Source organism: Scardinius erythrophthalmus, assembly GCF_964197995.2.
Source record: "Scardinius erythrophthalmus genome assembly, chromosome: 6".
Taxonomy (NCBI): domain Eukaryota; kingdom Metazoa; phylum Chordata; class Actinopteri; order Cypriniformes; family Leuciscidae; genus Scardinius; species Scardinius erythrophthalmus.
This window is the reverse complement of record NC_138226.1, coordinates 20,635,156-20,655,198: the sequence shown is the minus strand read 5'-3', so window position 1 is coordinate 20,655,198 and position 20,043 is coordinate 20,635,156. Positions and strand designations below refer to the sequence as shown.

The following is a 20,043-nucleotide window of genomic DNA, read 5'->3' as shown; positions in this document are numbered from 1 at the left end:
GCACGTATTGCACGCACAATGCAGTGATCCACATTATATGTGGGATACTTTTGGAATTCTTCATGTTCGGTCAGAATTGGTGAATAAATAAGTTCACATTAGATGTTAGAGAGTGTGGAGTTTGAATGTTTGTATAACCAGCAGAAATATATTGTTTAGTTTCTACAATAGATTCATTATAATGCTCAAAAAAAAAAGAAAAGTGTTTTTACTAACACTATTTTGAAATCTGGAAAAGTTTTATGACACACATTTTCCAAATTGCCCATGTCAGTGATTTATGAGGTATAAATGGCTGAGCTGGAATGTTTTAAAAAACCAAAGATGCTGCTGAGTGCAAAGAAATGACATCCACTAATCCTCCACTGGTCCTATTTTTACCGGAGGTGCCTTTGGAACTGAAGACCTGTCAAATGATCATAAGAGAGTGTATTTGTGGGGCAGACTTTAATAAAAAATTAAAAACTGCATGATGTCTAGACCATTATTTGGTTGGTGTCTTCATTGGTGCATCGTACTAATAAGCGAGTTATCGTTGTATGGGGAACACATCAATTCAAACTTCAATTTATGAGCAAATGACTCCTATGAACTGGTTCTGTTGAATTCAGGTGTTACTGGAATTTTGATGAATCCTTCACTGAATTAACCTGTGCTGTTATTGTTAACTTAATTGAAATAAAGCCGTAATAAAATACAAAATAAATATTAGATGAAAAACTAATACTAATTAAAAAAAAAAAAAAATAGAAATGTTCATTGGCTGATAAATTAAAGCAATATAGAACCTAAATTTGGCTGTAGAAATCACAAAAATTACTAAAATGAAAACTGAAAATATAAAAATATAAGGTAATTAAAAATACATAATAATAAATACATAAATAATACAAAAATAACACTGGAATTAACTCTCTGAGTCGGCCTGAATACTGAACTGAAAGTGTTATCATTTCAGTGATCAAAATGTAGCAAGTTATGTTTATTTAAGGCTCATGAAACTTGTCCTTATATTAATGACTGTACATATGAAACTGTGTAGTAGGACTGTAAAAACTTTCTCTTTACTGACATTTCTCTTTCTTTGTTCCTCTCTGTCTCTCTGTCATTTTCCTTACCATTTCCCACATCACTTTCCTATTCCTCACACTTATTTGTTGGCTTCTAAAGACTCTAAGATATTTGAATTAAAATAATTTTCATCTTCTTCATTGTGTGTTTATCGATAACAATATCAGATTGTTTTGACGATATTCTCTTAGAAGCCGAGGAGGATCGTGTTTGCTATCTGGAACCCATTGGCCAATCAATTGAAATAACTGAGCTCTTTTAGATTCATTAAAGATTAATTAAACACCTTATTCTCAAATCGTTAAGGTCAATAGCCATTATCATAGCCAAGTGCTCTAACAGACGACAGGCCAGAAGAGTTCCTATCTGGTCCTTGACCTATATGTCCAGACAATTACAGTTCAGGCCAGGTCTGATCCAGGATTCAAGTCAAGGTTCTCGATCATTCCGGCCTTTTCCTCAAATCCCCATTCAAACACATCCAGTCCATAGACGTGCTTCCACACAGTTGCCACCATTCGCCCCTCTCTCGCCACAGCAGTTCTCCCGTCCAGGCCCCGCTCCAACCCGGCGTCAGGCATGGCGCCTCAGGGGCGGGATCACCTGGCCACACGGGAGTCTGCAGGTCGTAGACGGAGCCCAAATGTGCGGCACACACTCAGCCCGGACAACCTTCGGAGCTTAGCCGAGCGTGGCGGGGCCGAGCAGGCTGGAGTTGGACTCCTCAGAGCCAACAGTGATACAGACCTGGTCAGTTCTCAAGGGCGATCCTCACTCACAGCTTCTACTTTGGAGTTCACTATGGGCCGGGGCCAGAACTTGGTCATCTCATGGGATATCAAGGAAGAGGTGGATGCCACAGACTGGATTGGCCTGTACCACATAGGTAAGGCTTGGTGTTATTGTGACTAGCATCTAAATTCCAGTAGTTGTGGGTTTTGCTGATATGAACCACCAGTCTGTTTGCTCCTTACACAAATAAATAAAAACTTTAATGTGCAATTAACTAATAGTTTTTAAATGAGTTTGAATCGATTTAGTCACGTATGAATTTAAATTAATTTAGACATGTTTAGATATCTAAGTCCTCATTTTATTAGTCATGAATTTATTAGTTTTTATATATTTGTTTTTGATGCTAGTGATAATGTGCCAAGCTGTGGGTTTGTAGTCTCAAAAGGAGACGACATCTTGTAACATGCAGATGGTTTTCAAAACAAGATTTGGGGTCCTTTTATCATGCACATGAGGGTGACACTCAAAAGCCACATATTTAAAGATGTTAACAACACATAACTCAAAAAGGGCGACAAACAACACCGCCAGTGATGTTTTGTCAGGCCAGCACACATACTGGGAACCAGGTATAAAATATTCTTAAGTACATTTTTAAATAATCAAAATCAAATTCTGCACAAAAAGTATTCTCATCGCTAGCATTAAGGTTATGAAGGTCATAACGCTGCAGTCTATGTGGAGATCAGAAGGCAAACATGTCTTAATTTGTGTTCCGAAGATGAACAAAGGTGTTACGGGTTTGAAACGACATGAGGGTCAGTAATTAATGACAGAAATTTCATTTTTGGGTGAACTAACCCTTTGTTATGGTGTGATACAAAGTTTAAAAATTGCTCACAAAAGTACAGACTACAGAGAAACACAATATAGTACAAGTATGCTTTAAATTAAAAACAGCAGGACTCTACCAGACATGCTGTTAGGTATGTTTACTAGATGATGGCAGACAGATCCAATCACCCTCTGTGCCCTTCAGTCCTCATCCTCACAATTCTCACTGTCATGTAAAAATATGAGACCGGAGCAAAGCGATACATCTGGGCACAAAGCCACTAACCATCGACTTGAAGGCCAGCAAAACTTCTTTACCTGCACAAGGGTCTTATCTCTAGGGGGCTCTAGGTTTCAACGACTAAGCAAACATTCAGTAATGGCCTCAATGTAATCTCTCCCACTTGTTCATTAGTAGATGACTAATGCTGTGCAATGTAATTTACAGAGCCACTGTAGATTATTTTCTTCTTGTAAAACTTGTCATCCTTGTGGGGCACTGTTCTGCTAATTTGGTTTATTCTACCTCCTGTCTGTGCCACCCATTTGCCACCTACAAATGCCCAAAACAGATTCTATAAACGGTTGGAAACTTTTTTCAGATGAGACCTGTCCATCAAACATGTGGGACTGCAAGAACCGTGGGGTTAACGGTACACAGTGTGGTCAGATTGTCTGGAGGCTGGAAGCAGGGTCGTACTTCCTTGAAGGTGAGTGACACAACTTGATGTTCTTAAATATTTCATGGACCAGGAGGTTAGACAAAAGTAGAGGTACAGTAGAGATACTAATACTAATAAGATACTAATGGCATGCACTTGTTTTACATTCTTGATGCTCAGACAAAGAAATTCCTACGGTTATGTAATTTTCTTTTTGTTATAAATGATCAGACTGACTCTACAAATATGCTGGGCAGATTTGTTATGCTGGCACTCTTCTGGTTATCTCTTCTAGCTGAGACAAGGATCTGTTTTAAATACTACCATGGAGTCAGTGGTGCGCTGAGAGCCACAACTCCCTGCATCACAGTCAAGAACCCCAGAGCCTCGGTCAGTGTGTGTGCGTGCGTACGTGTGTGTGTGTGTGTGTGTTTGTGTGTGTGTGTGTGTGTCAACAGCAGATATTATTCCTATGTAAATAAACAGCATTAGCTCACAAAAACGCATGGTGTGGTAAAGTGCTTGGCTTTTCAATCCAATTTAGTGTAAAACAGTTGTTAGTCTGGTCAAATAATAAATCATACAAGATATAATAAAACACTTTTGGTGATTCATTACTGGAAATGGAAGGTCAAGCACATTGCATTGGGGGATGAGGTAAACAACACAATGTGCTGTGGTTTTACATAGATCATTTGCATTATACAATGCATTATACCATTATACACATGACGTGAACACAGCATGGAACATTACCATTCAAATGTTTGGGTCAGTAAGATTTTTTTTTTTTTAAGAAATTAATACTTTATTCAACAATGATGCACTAAACTGATCAAAATGATAGAAAATGTATTTATAATGTTACAATTTTTTTTATTTTAAATAAATGCTGTTCTTTTGAACTTTATATTCATCAAATAATCTATTTTTTTTTTTTAATTATAATAGAAAAGAGTTTCACAATATTACTATTTTTAAGGCCCGTTCACACCAAGGACAATTAATATAGCGAAAATGATAAAGATATCGTTCTAAAAATCATTCTAAATATAAAAGAATAGTCCACACCACAGTTATAACGATAATGGTAACAATATTTTTGGAATCACTTTCAAAACTATTTTTTCCAACTAACAAATTATAAAAACAAGACAGCCAATCAGAATCCATCCTGCTTTAAAGAGCTGGAGCATTTAAAGTGACAAAACTGCAGCATGCCCGTTGGTTTGGCGCTAATATATTAGTTAGTATAGTTAGTTATTTTTAGTGTTTTTATATGTTATTTTGATCAAATAAATGCAGCCGAGGTGAGCATATTCTAAAATCTTACCGACCCCAAGCTTTTAAATGTTATAGTGTATTTGGTAGTTTTTTGTTTCAAACATAGCCTATATATTTTTCACTGTTTTTAATTAAAAAACAATTGTCGTAATTATACTCTCTTTACTGGCTCACAATATCTGTGAAATATTGAACATGTTTGCTAGCAGATGGTATTATAAACAGTACTACTAGCTGACTTGTTACAGGTCAGACTATGCTTGGTAAAGGTTACACAGTCTATGAGGTGTTAAGTGCTGAATGGCTCTTTGACTGCAGCCTCACATCATGTATGTTTGGAGGTCGGATATTTCTCAGTTCCCATAAGTGCAGGCCATTTATCATGTCGTTGGATGGATGAATCGGTCATGTACATATGGGAGCTCTCTCCTCGACACCTGCCTTCCTGTAGAGTTTAGTTTCAACTCTATTGAAACACACTTGAGCCAGATAATCACACTTGGACAGTGTATTCCTGTTTTCTGTGTCAAGTAACCTGAGGAGGATGACGACAGTTAGAAATTATGAATATTAAAATATAAAGATACTTATTATTTATCACTGTAAGTATGTTCAGAAGAAGGCTAGGTGTCTGTAGCCACTCTTATATGTCGACGATATCTTCTAGGTTGACGGTCAAGATGAAGGACAACAAGCTTCAGAGAGCAGTCGAAAATTGGTCAGCTTTACCCTATCAGGTGTGTAAGAGACAAAGAGGATTCAACTAAATGTCAATGACTTGTGACTTTATCCTACTCCATAGATTTATCCGTGCATTTTCTTTATTACTGATTAGACTGTTGTTTGTTTTTAGATATCCGGGCTGTGGGGCTGAAGAAGGGGATGTTTTTTAACCCAGACCCTTATTTGAAGATGAGCATTCATCCAGGCAAGAGAAGTTGCTTTCCGACCTTTTCCCATCATGGCCAAGAGAGACGATCCGGCATTACAACTAACACTACTAATCCTGTGTGGAATGGAGAGGTGACACACAACTCACACACACACACACACACACACACACACACACACGCACGCTTAAAGAGGCACAAATTCTCTTATGCAGACTGTGAAAATACAAACATGTTCACAGTCATGACCTGAAACAGCTAATGATGTGTTTGTTTTCCAATTCTCTCTTTGCTTTTCCATGTAGAAACACACTTTTGTGGCTCTTATGACAGACGTATTAGTGATTGAGATTAAAGACAAGTTTGCTAAAAGTCGACCAATTATTAAACGCTTCCTGGGTCAGTTGAACATTCCGGTGCAGATGCTGCTGGAGAGACATGCATCAGGGTGAGTGTCATGGCAATGTCTCATCTGATCGTCACCACACCACAATGTGTGATCAGTAATACACTACCGTTCAATACTTTGGGGTTAGTAAGATTACTATAATAAATAGTGACAGTAAAGCCATTAATAATGTTACAAAAAATGTATCTTTCAAATAAATAACTGTTTTCAACGTTGATAATAAAAATAAATTAATTTCTTGAGCACCAAATCATCATATTGGAATGATTACTGAAGGATCATGTGACACTGAAGACTGGATTAATGATGCTGAAAATTCATATTAAATTATATATTAAAATATAACAATACAGTAAACAGCTATTTCAAATTGTAATAATATTTCATTACATATTTTCTACTATTTTATTACTTTTGTACTGTATTTTTGATCAAATACATGCCGCCTTAGTGAGCACAAGAGACTTCTTTCAAAAACATGAAACAAATCCTCCTGACCCCAAACTTTTGAATGGTTGTGTATGTGTGTCAATTAATACATGTTTATATGGCAACAGGAACCAATCACTGAGCTTCTCTCTATGCCGTCGTTTGCCCACTGATCATGTGAGCGGTCAAATGCACTTTAAAGTGGATATCACATCTATAGGCCAAGATGGTGAGATCACATACAAACACATTTGGTCTGGCTCAGCTTATAGCTACTAATTTCGCATGGTTTTGAAATAACTTCTCAATAACTTCATAGATGTTTCCCATGAGACGATTCTGGGGGCAACAGCCCTCAATGGAGCTCCTGGAACCCCTTCAGATGATGAAGAGCTGCCCCGTCCTCTCCAAGTCCCATCAGCAGGCCCTTCACCCACCGGCTCCCTGGGTTCCCATAGAAATGGGGAAGGCAGCAGCATACCTTCCCCAGACACCGAAATGTATGGAGCCACCCTAGATGATGAGGCCCCTTCTTCTCCAGACCTGCTCCAGGGTTCCTTCAGTGAGCAGCTTGATTCCATTGAGGCCCCTAAGGGCCCGGGCGATAGGCCTTTTGGGGCAGCTTCTCCCAAACTGCGATCCAGCTTTCCCACACACACACGCCTCAGCGCTATGCTGCACATTGACTCTGATGAAGATGAAGAGAGGTCCGCTGTTACGGAAGTCACGCATCCAACATTTAATGGTGTTTCAAGGACTCAACAAACACCTCCAAAACCACCGATTACACAACCTGCAAGTGAAGGATCTGTAGAGGAACCTCCAGAAGAGGCTGGGCTGGAGTCTGAAATAGAGACTCTGAATATAGGAGCAGAGGTGCCTCCTGAGCCTGAGGTCATTCCGAGTTCAGTCGCCCCTGAGGTGGAAACTGCCAGTTTGATGGAGAGGCAAGAGGAAGAGGAAGTGGAGGCAGAGGAGGAGGAAGAGGGACTGGCACCCAGTGAAGAGCTGGCAACTGAAGTTGATATTTCTTCTATGGCATCCGACTGCTGCCCGGTCCCTACATCTGCTTCTCAGGTCAGTTGAAGATTACCTGAAAGGAAAATTTGCAATTTAAGTGGGTCAGTGACATACAGTATAAGAGTGTCCAGATCGTTTACAAATCTAGTTTAAAACATTGTCGTCATTGTTAACTAAAACTAATAAAATTGTCTTCATTCAAAAATAAAATATAAATTGATAAAATATGAAATATAAATAGATGAAATTTAAAATTGCTAAAACTGAAACAAATCAAATTATAAACATAAAAAAACGAATAAAAATGACAAAAGCACATAACATTACTAAAACAAACTAAACTTAAAATGAATACTGAAAATATAAAAATAAAATAAATACATACTATGATAGTGTATAAATAATAATAAAATTGCACTTGTTGTTAGAAGTGTAGTCTTTGTGTTCATGTTGAAACACTTATACTATGTTCAAGAAAAAAAAATCAATTTAAAGACTCCACAACTGTCATGCTCTGTAATCATGAAGTAAAAAGTAATAACATATTTATTTACACCATGAATGTGTATTTTAAAATTAATATATCTTATAAATTGCTACACAAGTTGCTCCACTTGCCTTGTCATAAAAAAGGACTAATTCCCTTATATTTTTTTCTGCGTTTTTCTCTATGTTGGTGGCACCACATGACTTTTAAGAAATAATTATAAAAGATTGTGACAAACTCCATAATATAGTTTGCTTTTCAGAAATGTCATTCTATTAAGGAGTATTTATTTTTGATAAATGAGTATTGTTTTTATGATTTCGGGACTGTTTAATCAGCTGATATTTTTTATATATGCCCTAAAAATCTAAATTCATATGAATAGAATCTATGAACTGCTTTGTATTGTACATTGTATTATTGTATTGTATTATATTATTGTATGTATTTATGATTAAATGAATAGGTAGGGAAAAATAATGAGTGTCACATTAGTGATGCTAATAAAAGCAGAGGTGAAGGTTATCTTTCTCTATGAACTTGATCTTTATAGGAGGCAGAACAGGGGGCAGAAGCAGCCATTGACCCGGGGGGAGAAGATCTTTCAGATGATCCACCCACAACTTATGAAGTTGCTGAGACTGCTGAAGAAACCCACCCAACTAATGAGCAAGTGAGGGACGCTCCAAAACCAGAACCATCAGCCAATGAGGAGGAGGAATGTGAAGATGTGACCGAGGACACAATGTCCAGAAGGTGGAGCCTGGAGGCAACAGCAGGTGTGTCACAGGAGGACGAGGAAGAGGAGGAGTTAATGCCATCAGGTGACGGAGAATCTGGGGATTCTGAGACCTTCGTTACCGAGACTGAATCAGAATCAGGTATTCACAGAATCATTGAGCTGGCCTTCACTTGACAATTAATTTTAAATGGAAAATGAATCAAATATGAGTTTGGAAATACATCCTGATTCTGTATGTAAAATGTTGCGCAGGTGTCCCTCAGATAAACGGAGACCAGCGTGTTAGTTCCCTGCCATCTGTAAGACAAGACGTCCACAGATACCAGCGTGTGGACGAGCCCTTACCTCCCAGTGAGTGTGTGTATGTGTTTCTGTACTTTCGCATGTGCTTTTTCTGTTGTGTCTGTAGATACTTTGCTTATGTGTGTTTGTTTGAATTGACAATTTCGCCAAATTATGTCATTTAGGCTTGATGACTCAATCAGGCACCTTCACATCCTACTCTCCATTCTCATTTCCCACCTTTCTTTTCTCAGACTGGGAGGCTCGTATTGACAGCCATGGCCGTATCTTCTTTGTGGATCATGTGAACCGCACCACCACGTGGCAGAGACCCACTGGCCCACCTGCCCCACAGGGTCTGACCCGCTCCAGCTCCATACAGCAGATGGAGCAACTCAACCGCAGGTTAGAGCTCATGAATATTGAAAAGAAATATAACAATTTAAATGATAACAATTTTGCACATTCAAAACTGTTTTATAAGCTCACGTTCCACTGGATCAAAACTGACCCTGGAAAATGAAAGGTGTATACACTATACAGTAGGAGGGTTAATGCATTACCGAAAATGTGATTGCTGTATTTTCTTTCTGGCAGGTATCAGAGTATTCGTAGGACAATGACCAATGAAAGGGCTGAGGAGCCGAGAGTGGATGATCCTCCTCCTGAAGAAACAGACCTGCTGTCTCACTCCATCTCTGGTAAGCTGTCAATCAAAGTAAGAACTACACATGATAGTGTCTGGGAAAGTGAATGAATGCTATGCTGAGATGAATGTAAGATGACTGAGGCTGGGCAGAATGAGAGGTTGTTGTTCAGTCTTTGATGTGTCTGTTCTCATGTAGAATACCGGCGGGACGGCTTTATGGGTCAAGCCAGCTCACGTTCTCGTCTGGCTTTGCTGCTTCAGTCTCCTGGTGCAAAGTTCCTCTCCAGTCCAGACTTCTTCTCTGTTCTGCATTCTAATCCTGTGAGCTAAAGCACACGGAGTCACAGATATCAGTGCTTACACGCACACCTGAAACCAAGTCATTGATCACGTATAGCCGGGCGTTATTACAAAACTACAGAGCCCTGCACATTACATGTGGGGGAAAAAACAAGATTGTGGCCAAATATTCTCTTATTTTAGATATAACTAAATTAAACAGAGGGAATTCATTAGTAACTATAGTTAACTAAAACGATTGAATAAAATAAGTCATTGGAGCAAATTCTTAATTTCTGGCCTCAATATATTTTTTCTTTCCTGTGTCAAATGCGTGGCTCTGTACAAAACAAACCCAAGTGCAAAACCTTGTTTTTTAAAGTAATGACGATGGACATTATCCAGCTTATTGCATGGCTACTTACCAAATAAATACATGGACATGAAATATTAAATTTTGAGTTGAAATTATCTTAATGATGATCTTACTTGTAGATTTGCTTAAAGCTTGTGCTAAGCAAAATAGTCTATTAGAACATAACACTGCCTAGCAACAAGACGAATGCTGCAGCACTATTACAATTTTAATTTATATTATTATTATTATTATTAATGTGTAAACCAAGTAAATTTTTTCGGGACTAGTTAGCAAACAAATTTAGCTACATTATAAAATGTCTTCCTCTATTTCAAGATCTGTCTCACCCATGTCTTTGTGTCTCTTACATAGTTTTTCTGAGCAATGTTTTCATCTTATTGCTTTAAATGGGGACTCCTGAGCTTCTAGACATCTAGCAAAGGTTTTATGCTCACTGTTTATTTTCAAATACAGAAGTCCTCTCAGATCATTTTTACTGTATTCAGTAGCTGTGTTTTGAGTCGCAAAATGTTGCCAATTTGCTATTCTAAATTGCTATGAAATTAGCAGTGGCATTTTGTGACATTTAATGGTCAAGTATCCAATCAGAATGAAATATTCAGAGAGGCGTGCAATAATTTTGACACATTTCCTGATTTGATCTCTTCATTTCCCTTTCAGAGTGCCTATCGCATGTTCACTAGTAACACGTGTCTGAAGCACATGATCAGTAAAGTTCGGCGGGACGCCCAACACTTCGAGCGGTACCAGCACAACCGGGACCTGGTAAACTTCCTCAATCTGTTCTCCAACAAGCAGCTGGAGCTTCCACGGGGCTGGGAGATGAAACATGACCAAACTGGAAAGGTGTGTGTGTGTGTGTGTGTGTGATTTCTCCTTCTGTAATTGTGCTTTTGTTCTGTATTAGGGGCCTTAGACCTGCATAAGAGTAGTGTGACAGAACAAACTGTACAGACAGAAACTGAAATCTGAGTTAGTTTGTTCATGTAGGACTGTCTGGTTGTCTTCTTGATGCCCAATTAGTGTTTCTGATAGGAAACAATGAACAGATGCTTGTCTTATTTTTTCTTAAGGGCCCATTAGTTTTGTATGTTTCATGGACAGCTGTTTGCTCAAAGCCTGTTTATGTGTTTATGCATCACAGGCCTTCTTTGTGGATCATAACTGTCGTGCCACAACGTTTATTGACCCGCGGCTGCCCTTACAGAACTCCCGGTCCAGCGGCCTGTTGGTTCACCGACAGCACCTGTCCCGCCAACGCAGCCACAGTGCAGGAGAGGTAAATATGGTACATATTTCAGTAATACATTGTGCACTAACCACATACACTTCCATTCAAAAGTTTGGGATCAGTATGATTTTTCTTTAAAAATAAATGCATACTATTACTAAGCAAGGACGCTGTCACGTGTTTTTGATCAAATAAATACAGACTTGGAGAGCATAAGATTCTTCTTTCAAAAACATTCCCAAACCCAAACTTTTGAACGATAGTGTAGAGTAAAATAAAGAGATAAAGAAAAGAATGTTTTGTCATTTTGTCAGTTGTTTCTATTTTTCTCCATTCGCACTGGGTATCTCTGCCCATCTCATTGCTCCTGCATGTGTTTTTAATGTGCTATCTATTGTTTTCTTAACATCTAATAAACTCAAATGGGGGCACTGTCATTAGGAAAATACACTATGAAATTGTGAAACCTCCTCTGATGTTTCAGGTAGCAGATGACTCTCGCTCTCCAAGTCCCCCTGTCCAGGGCCGGTCATCAAGAAACAGTCAGTACCAGGACATGGTGCCTGTGGGTGAGTGTGTGCGCTCACATTTACACAGTGTGCACACACTGACATATCATCACATGAGTACAGACACATTACACACCTGTGTTTTTACAGCTTATAATGAGAAGATTGTCGCCTTTCTGCGACAACCCAACATTTTTGAGATTCTGCAAGAAAGGCAGCCAGAGCTCGTGAGAAACCACTCCCTTAGGTACATATTTCTGCAGTTTTATGTTTCATCCACAGATGGCAACAGAGAGCCCAGAATTTCCTACTGCACCTTTGAGAGATTGTGCTGTAGTTATTTATAATTTTCATGCTACAATAGCTAAATGCTAAAAGTTTTTCATATGTTTTATGGTTGGTTCAGAGAGAAGGTTCAGTTCATCCGCAATGAGGGGCCAGCTGGGTTGACCCGTCTGTCTAGTGATGCAGACCTGGTTATGTTGCTCAGGTTAGTGTGAGCACCTTTTGCAACATGTTTAATTACAGCTAACCGTGTGCCTGCCTGTTTCCCTTTGCCTGAGATACGCATGCATTTGAGTGTGTATGTACACTACCATTCAAAAAAATTGATCAAAAGTTACAGAAAAGACACTTAAGTTATATTGTTGTGAAAGATTTCTATTTAAAATAAATGCTGTTCTTTTGACCTTTCTATTCATAAAAGAATCCTGGAAAAAAGTATCATAGCTTCCACAAAAATATTAAGCAGCAAAATTATTTTCAACATTGATAATAGTAAGAAATGTTTCTTGAGCACCAAATCAGCATATTAGAATGATTTATGAAGGATCATGTGACACTGAAGACTGGAGTAATGATTCTGGAAATTAAGCTTTGCATCACAGGAATAGCCTGGAAATCCAGACCTAAATCTAAAAGATTAATGGTCTGGCGTCGACTAATGAAAATCGCCCAGCTCGAGGGGCGGCACCAAGCATGCATTTGAAAATCTCACTGCATGCAATTGGATAACACTATGACCAATCACAACATTAAACCCCATACACTACCAGGAGCTAACTGGTAGATTAGACTCTTACCGTATCCGGTCTTCAAAACAGCAAAAACACCCTACTTGCAAAGGAAGGATTCGAGCGCCGTCTTCTGTTCCTCTTTTAGATAAAAAGCCAAGTCTAATTCGTTCATTGTAGCGGCCAAAGCCTTTTCAAACAACTGGTATTCATCCAGAGCCATCTTGCAATGTTTACTAATGACTTCGACTTCACAGCGCTGTCATCATCTGTTTAGCTCGCCTCTGGCCCGCCTATATCAGATAACCTGATGTGATTGGTGCAGCTCAGATCGAGGGGCATATTTAATGAGCATCATTACTCGACACCAGAGTAACTCGCTGAGCAAATTCAACTTGTGCTCTCGCGAGAACTCTGGATTACCAGGGTATCACAGGAATGCGTTCAAATAGAAAACTGTGATTTTAAAATGTACTGTATTTTTGATTAAATAAATGCTTCCTTGGTGAGCCTTGATTTAAAAAATATTAAACATATGGTCAGACCCCAAACTTTTGAATGGTAGTGTATATGTAAAAAAAACAAAAAAAAAAACAAAAAAAAAAACGGTGTACATATTTTATGATGGCCTGACTTTGTACACCTAGCTCAGGTTAGAATACACATACCTGTTACTTGGCCCTCTCTCCTTGCAGCCTGTTTGAAGAGGAAGTGATGTCGTATGTGCCGCCCAATGCCTTACTGCTCTCCAGCTACTGTCATGCCTCCCCACAGAGCTCCCCTGGTGAGAGGTCACATGACCTGGACTCGCATCTAAATAAATTATTTCCTTCCCCCCCCTTTTTCCTGCCTTGTGTCCTCCATTACAAGACTAAATAATGAGAAGTGGAAGACCCTGTGGACTAATTTGAATGTTTACCTGATCACGCATGTTATGTTATTCTGGTTATAATATATGCTTTTAAATGTTGGAAGAGCCTTGCATTGTGGATACTAGATTTGCCAAGTTTGTTTCATCTCAGCTTTCATTCCAGTTATTCACATCTTCTCTTGCTCATAGGAACTCCACGGGCCAATGCTCGAGCCCCTGCACCCTACAAGCGTGATTTTGAGGCCAAACTAAGAAACTTCTACCGCAAATTGGAGACCAAGGGCTACGGGCAGGGGCCGGGAAAAGTGAAGTAAGTTCCATATTTAAATTTTTTTTTGAGGAAATATAGGTAATTCTCTACTATTCTCTCTTCTATTCAACAAGCAGCTAATGTTCACTTCTTATTCTATCTCCAATCGTGTGTGTGCAGTTCAGTGGTTGGTTGAACGCATTGAAATCCTGTCTAATTAACAATCTGAAATGTTTCCTTATGTTTGCAAAATGATAAAATGGAATGTTCCCTTAATGTTTGCATAACCAAGAGAAAAGGTTTTAAAATACAGTACCTGTCAAAATGTTTTTCAAAGAAATCTCTTTATGTTCACCAAGGCTGCATTTATTAATAAAAAATACAGTAAAAAATGAATCTTGTGAAATATTATTACAATTTAAAATGTATAATAAATAAATGTCATTTATTTCAGCATCATTAGTCTTCAGTGTCACAGGATCCTTCAGAATGTTAAGCAGCACAACTGTTTTCAGCATTGGTAATAATAATAATAATAATAATAATAAATGTTTCTTGAGCAACAAATCAGCATATTTGAATGATTTCTGACGGATGATGTGACACTGAGTGATGATGCTGAAAATTCAGCTTTGCATTACAGGAATTAGGAATACATTTCTTTTTGAAATATACTCAAATAGAAAATAGTTACTTTAATTTGTAATATTATTTCACAATATTACTGTTTTTACTGTATTTTTTATTAAATAAATGTAGCCTTGATGAGCATAAGAGACTTCTTTCAAAAACATTTAAAATTGTAATGTTTCCAAACTACTTTATATGTAAAAAAATAAATAAAATAAAAATGGATGTTTTAAATGTTCAGAGAACGTTCAAAAATGATCTTTTTATAATTTAATGGGAACGTTAGCAAAACATTATTAGAACATATTTTTGTTAGCTGGGTATAATATTTAAAATAAGTAAAACCTTAAGTAAAAAGAAGTAAAAACTTCTACCAAGAAATTAAAATTGTATATTTTAAAACTCACTAGAATTTTTTTTAGATCTTTAGACAAAACAATACGGTGCGTCACAATGTCAAGGCAAACTGTCAGCACTAATACAAAATATGGAGGCGTTTTTGTTATGATTATGTTCATCTGTCCTTCTCTAGAATCTTTGTGTCCTGATATGGTTTCCATCACTGTCTAGGTTAATAATTAGAAGAGATCACCTGCTGGAAGACGCTTTCAATCAGATCATGTGTTATTCCCGCAAAGACCTCCAGAGGAGCAGGCTTTATGTCAGCTTTGTTGGAGAAGAAGGGTTGGTATACATATTTTCTATCAAAGTGAAATATGTTTCTAATTAATTTGACCTGTATATTATTGAGATCATGTGAAATCTCTACATTACAACAAGTGTTTTCTTCTCATTGTAAATGGCAAACTTACTTCAAATGAAGATGCCCCTTTAGTTCTGTCGTTTTACATTTTGTACTTTAAACCACATCACTGTATTATTACATATATGTGTGCATTGATTTGAAATGATTAGTGTATTAAATATACATGTTTTTTTCTTCTTCAGATTGGACTATAGTGGTCCATCCAGAGAGTTCTTCTTCCTGGTTTCCCGAGAGCTGTTTAACCCATACTATGGACTATTTGAATACTCAGCTAATGACACTTACACTGTGCAGATCAGCCCCATGTCAGCCTTTGTGGACAACCATCATGAGTGGTAATCATCCGATGGATGGATAGATAGATTTCATTCTCAATCAATGTCCAAAGGGCATTTTTAGACTTATGTTGTGTTTCTTAGGTTCCGGTTCAGCGGACGCATTCTTGGTCTTGCTCTAATTCATCAGTACCTGTTGGATGCGTTCTTCACCCGACCCTTCTACAAAGGCCTTCTTCGCATGTGAGTCTTTACATTGAGCACTGAAGGATGATTTATATTTGCTTCATGAACTGTATTACAGCTTTCTCTTTTTCTTGATTGAACTACTCCAGACTTTGTATAATTGTTGTATAATTCTGTCACAATGTATGTAATGTATTTCTCTTTGTAGCCCATGTGATTTGAGCGATCTAGAGTTTCTGGATGAGGAGTTTCATCAGAGTCTGCAGTGGATGAAAGACAATGACATTGAGGATATGCTGGACCTCACCTTTACTGTCAATGAGGAAGTGTTTGGACAGGTCCGAATGGCTCATGTTTGTTTGTGTGTGTTTGTGTGGTTCAGGTAAACCCTACATTTTTTGGTCCCCAAGAGGAAAACAGATTATAAATCACACTAAGTGACGTGTTTTGAAAATGTTAAAATGCAGAAAGTTTTCTGTGGTGTTTAGGGTTAGGGGATAGAATATACAGTTTGTACATTACAAAAATTATTATGTCTATGGAGTGTCCCCATAAAACAAGAGAACACCCAACACAACGTGTGTGTGTGTGTGTGTGTGTGTGTGTGTGTGTGTGTGTGTTTGGCATCAGTATATTTAGAGTGCTAAAATGGGATTTAGCTGATCTCTCAATATTTTATGGTAAAGATTTGATCACTATTCTGTATCTAGAAAAGTCCTAAATCCTAGCAAGAGTAACCTGTCATCAACAATATATTTATAATAATAATATTTTTGCATTTTTATATTTTCAGCTTTCATTTAAGTTTTAGTAATTGTATGTGCTATTGTCATTTAAAAAAATGATATTTCTATTTAGCTTTATTTTTATTTCAGTTTTAGTCATTTTAGTACAGTTACTAACTAGTAATACAACTTTATTTATTTCAGTTCATCTCAAAGCAACATTTCTAAAGGCCATTATTTCTAATAACCACACTGGTACACTGTTAGTGGTGTTTGCTATATTATTCCTAAAAATATCTGAATCTGAACATCATAAACACATGAGAGTGAGGTATTTGGATGAGCAAACGTCCTAGCAACAGCTCAGAACACCTTAGCAACGGCCTAACAATCACCCAAACGACGCTAGCAACACCCTAGCAACCAGAAATGTAAATCAGAAATGCAAAATCTATTTTAGTTAGTTAGCCTATTCATTGTAAAGTTGTATAAACTTAGAGTGAACTGGAGGATTCTTTATGTCAGATTACAGAGCGTGAGCTAAAGCCGGGTGGGTCTGGCATTGCTGTGTCAGACAAGAACAAGAAAGAGTACATTGAACGCATGGTGAAGTGGAGGATTGAGAGAGGTGTGGCCCAGCAGACCGAGAGTCTTGTGCGAGGATTCTATGAGGTATGATGTCGTCTGAATCTTTCAAGATTAATGGCTTCTAGTTTAACTCGGTTGATCTGAGACCATGTGATTGTGCAGGTGGTGGACGTCCGACTCGTCTCAGTGTTTGATGCCCGAGAGCTGGAGCTGGTCATTGCTGGAACAGCGGAGATTGATTTATCCGACTGGAGAAGCAATACAGAATACAGAGGAGGTATTTTTTACTGAAAAAGATTCAGGTGTTGTTTCACACCAGGCAAGAATATCACAGACAGAATGTGTAAAAATGTTACAGCTTTTTTTTCTCATCTCTGCCTTTGAAGGCTATCATGACAACCACATAGTGATTCGATGGTTCTGGGCAGCAGTGGAGCGTTTCAATAACGAACAGAGACTACGACTCCTTCAGGTACACTCAGATCTCACTATCACCATGGGTCAGATCCACTACCATTCAAAAGTTTGGTGTCAGTCATTTTTTTTAAATAAGAAATGATGTATTTTTTTTATAAGAAAGTATTTTTATATAAGAGATGAATACTTTTATTCAGCAAGGATGCATTAAATTGATCAAAAGTGACTGTTGAAGAAAAATTCTATATCAAGTAAATGCTGTTCAATAATGAGCAAGAGACTTTCAAAAACATTACCTCATGAAGCTAATGTAGCTCAAACAGTGGAGCATGTCGCTATCAACAGCAAACTGGGGGTTTGACTCCCAGGGAATGCATGAACTGATACAAATTGCACTTAATGAGCTCATACAGTGTAAAACAAAACCTCTAAAACTGTCATTCTTATCTGAGCTCCCATTTAAACCAAAGCTCTTCTCCTGGTAGATCAGTGAAATTCGCCAAGTCAAAATGTGCTCTGCTTTCCTCCAGTTTGTTACAGGCACTTCCAGCGTTCCCTATGAGGGCTTTGCCTCCCTGCGGGGCAGTAACGGCCCACGTCGATTCTGTGTGGAGAAATGGGGCAAAGTGACCTCCCTCCCACGGTATTTCTGAGCTTTTTATGTTTAGTGCCTGACACACACATCTTACTGTGACCGTTATACAGTATGTTATCCCACACCGATGTTCAATCAGCTAATGCCATGTTGTCTTTATATGTTTGTAAAGGGCTCACACCTGCTTTAACCGCCTGGATCTCCCTCCCTACCCCTCTTTCTCCATGCTTTACGAGAAGATGCTCACTGCTGTGGAGGAGACCAGCACCTTTGGTCTGGAGTGAGCTCCCGTCACAGCAAAAGTGCTACTGATTTATTTATTTTTTTGGCACACCATACAGACTTTATTTTCATCCCTCACTCTTCACTACGACCTTGGTCACCAGACACTTACATAATCTTTTTGACAAAGTCTACGGAACTGGAATATATGCCATCAAATAACTCATTGGGCATGTGCCAACTCCTGCTCTATAGTGTATGAACTCAAAGCCTGTGATAACTGCAATCAATTCTTCACACAAAGAGACTTAAGCCCAAAGTATACTTCGGCCGCCCGCGTTTTGCGACAGTTAGCGCACTGTCCGAATAACGTAATTTTCATCATCAGGAGGGTCCGCAAACGTCCGCGCACACTGTCCGCGTGCATCCCAATTTTAGTGTCCACGTGGACGGTGTGCGTACAACAGCGCATGTGCGAGTTGATCGCTTGAAAAAAAAGTCCACTTGATAGTGCGCACGCGCCAAATGTGTCTTTTTGCACTCGCGGCCAAAGGAGTATACATTGAAAGGCTCTGAAGACGGAGCAGAACGCGGAAAATGAAGTATACCTGGGCCTTTAAACATTCACAGAAATCAGAGCTGGAATCTTTGTTATCTAGTTTTGGCCTTCAGATTGGTTTAGACCAGTACATTTTGATCTGGGTTTTAGGTCTTTGCCTTTTGTTCTTGACTGAGCTGCTTTTTTAAAAGTCAAAACTATATCTATAGGGTTTAAAGGAACAAAGCTGTGTTGATTTCTGATGCAGGTCTTTGTCATGGAGAGATAATGTCAGTTAAAAAGGATTTTTTTGGTTTCAGAGGTTTGACTTATGGTTGGCGTTATTTGTTTTGAAGGGTCTAAATGACATTGATCTTGGCTACAGTTCTGAAAACTCATTCTTTTTGCCATCTTTTAAGAGAATGAACCCATGAAAACAAAACAGCATGCACACTCTCTTATAGAGATCCTTGCACCATATGTAGTGGTTGTAGAATAGCAACCTGAACGTCCTAGGTTCAAACCCTGAAAAGAATGACCCATGAACTAGAGTTCCTCTATCACCTCTTGTGCCCTTGAGCAAGACATTTATCACCAGACTGTTCCAGGGGACTTTAAATGTAGTAATTCACTTTGGTCGCTGGTTAACTAGCAAACACCAACACTCAGTACTTTATATATGGCACAATTTTTTTTAAATCCACCTCTCAACCTTTTATGCAACCCGCAAATGTTAAAAAAAAAAAAAAAAACTATGAATGTATAAACACTGATCACCATGTGCAATGTGTGCAACAGATATTTGTGTATCAGGAATGGTAGATTTGTTCTTAGAGTTAATCATAAGGAGACCTATTGTTCTAAACTGTGGTGACAGACACAAAAAGTGGCCTTGAAATCATCTTTATTAAAATGTATAGTTGGCTGTAGTTAATATCATGGTGATGTGTGCAGTCCACTGGAGTCATTTAAAACCAGGGCTCCAGTGGTTAAACCAGTAAAAACAGATTAACAAGTTTCTTCTGCTATGGAAAAAGAAAAGAAAAGTGAAAGAAAAAGCACGTTTTAGCATGTG

General features: G+C 38.3%; 1 protein-coding gene across 1 annotated transcript; it reads left to right on the top strand.

Annotated features, from left to right (window-relative positions):
- Window positions 1-1,650: 1,650 nt before the first annotated feature.
- hecw2a (HECT, C2 and WW domain containing E3 ubiquitin protein ligase 2a) lies at window positions 1,651-19,847 on the top strand (the record flags this gene model as incomplete). The annotated part of the gene is made up of 29 exons (XM_081367651.1): window positions 1,651-1,957; window positions 3,243-3,350; window positions 3,598-3,692; window positions 5,254-5,323; window positions 5,440-5,609; window positions 5,782-5,924; window positions 6,443-6,543; window positions 6,634-7,391; window positions 8,375-8,702; window positions 8,816-8,914; window positions 9,100-9,250; window positions 9,443-9,546; window positions 9,691-9,815; window positions 10,813-10,998; window positions 11,297-11,431; window positions 11,868-11,952; window positions 12,043-12,139; window positions 12,299-12,382; window positions 13,601-13,689; window positions 13,966-14,086; window positions 15,227-15,340; window positions 15,605-15,757; window positions 15,842-15,940; window positions 16,092-16,221; window positions 17,134-17,280; window positions 17,359-17,473; window positions 17,583-17,668; window positions 18,144-18,256; window positions 18,381-19,847. The coding sequence occupies 29 exons, from the start codon at window positions 1,651-1,653 to the stop codon at window positions 18,490-18,492; spliced, it is 4,425 nt and encodes a 1,474-aa protein (XP_081223777.1). The 3' UTR covers window positions 18,493-19,847.
- Between the last annotated feature and the right edge of the window lie 196 nt (window positions 19,848-20,043).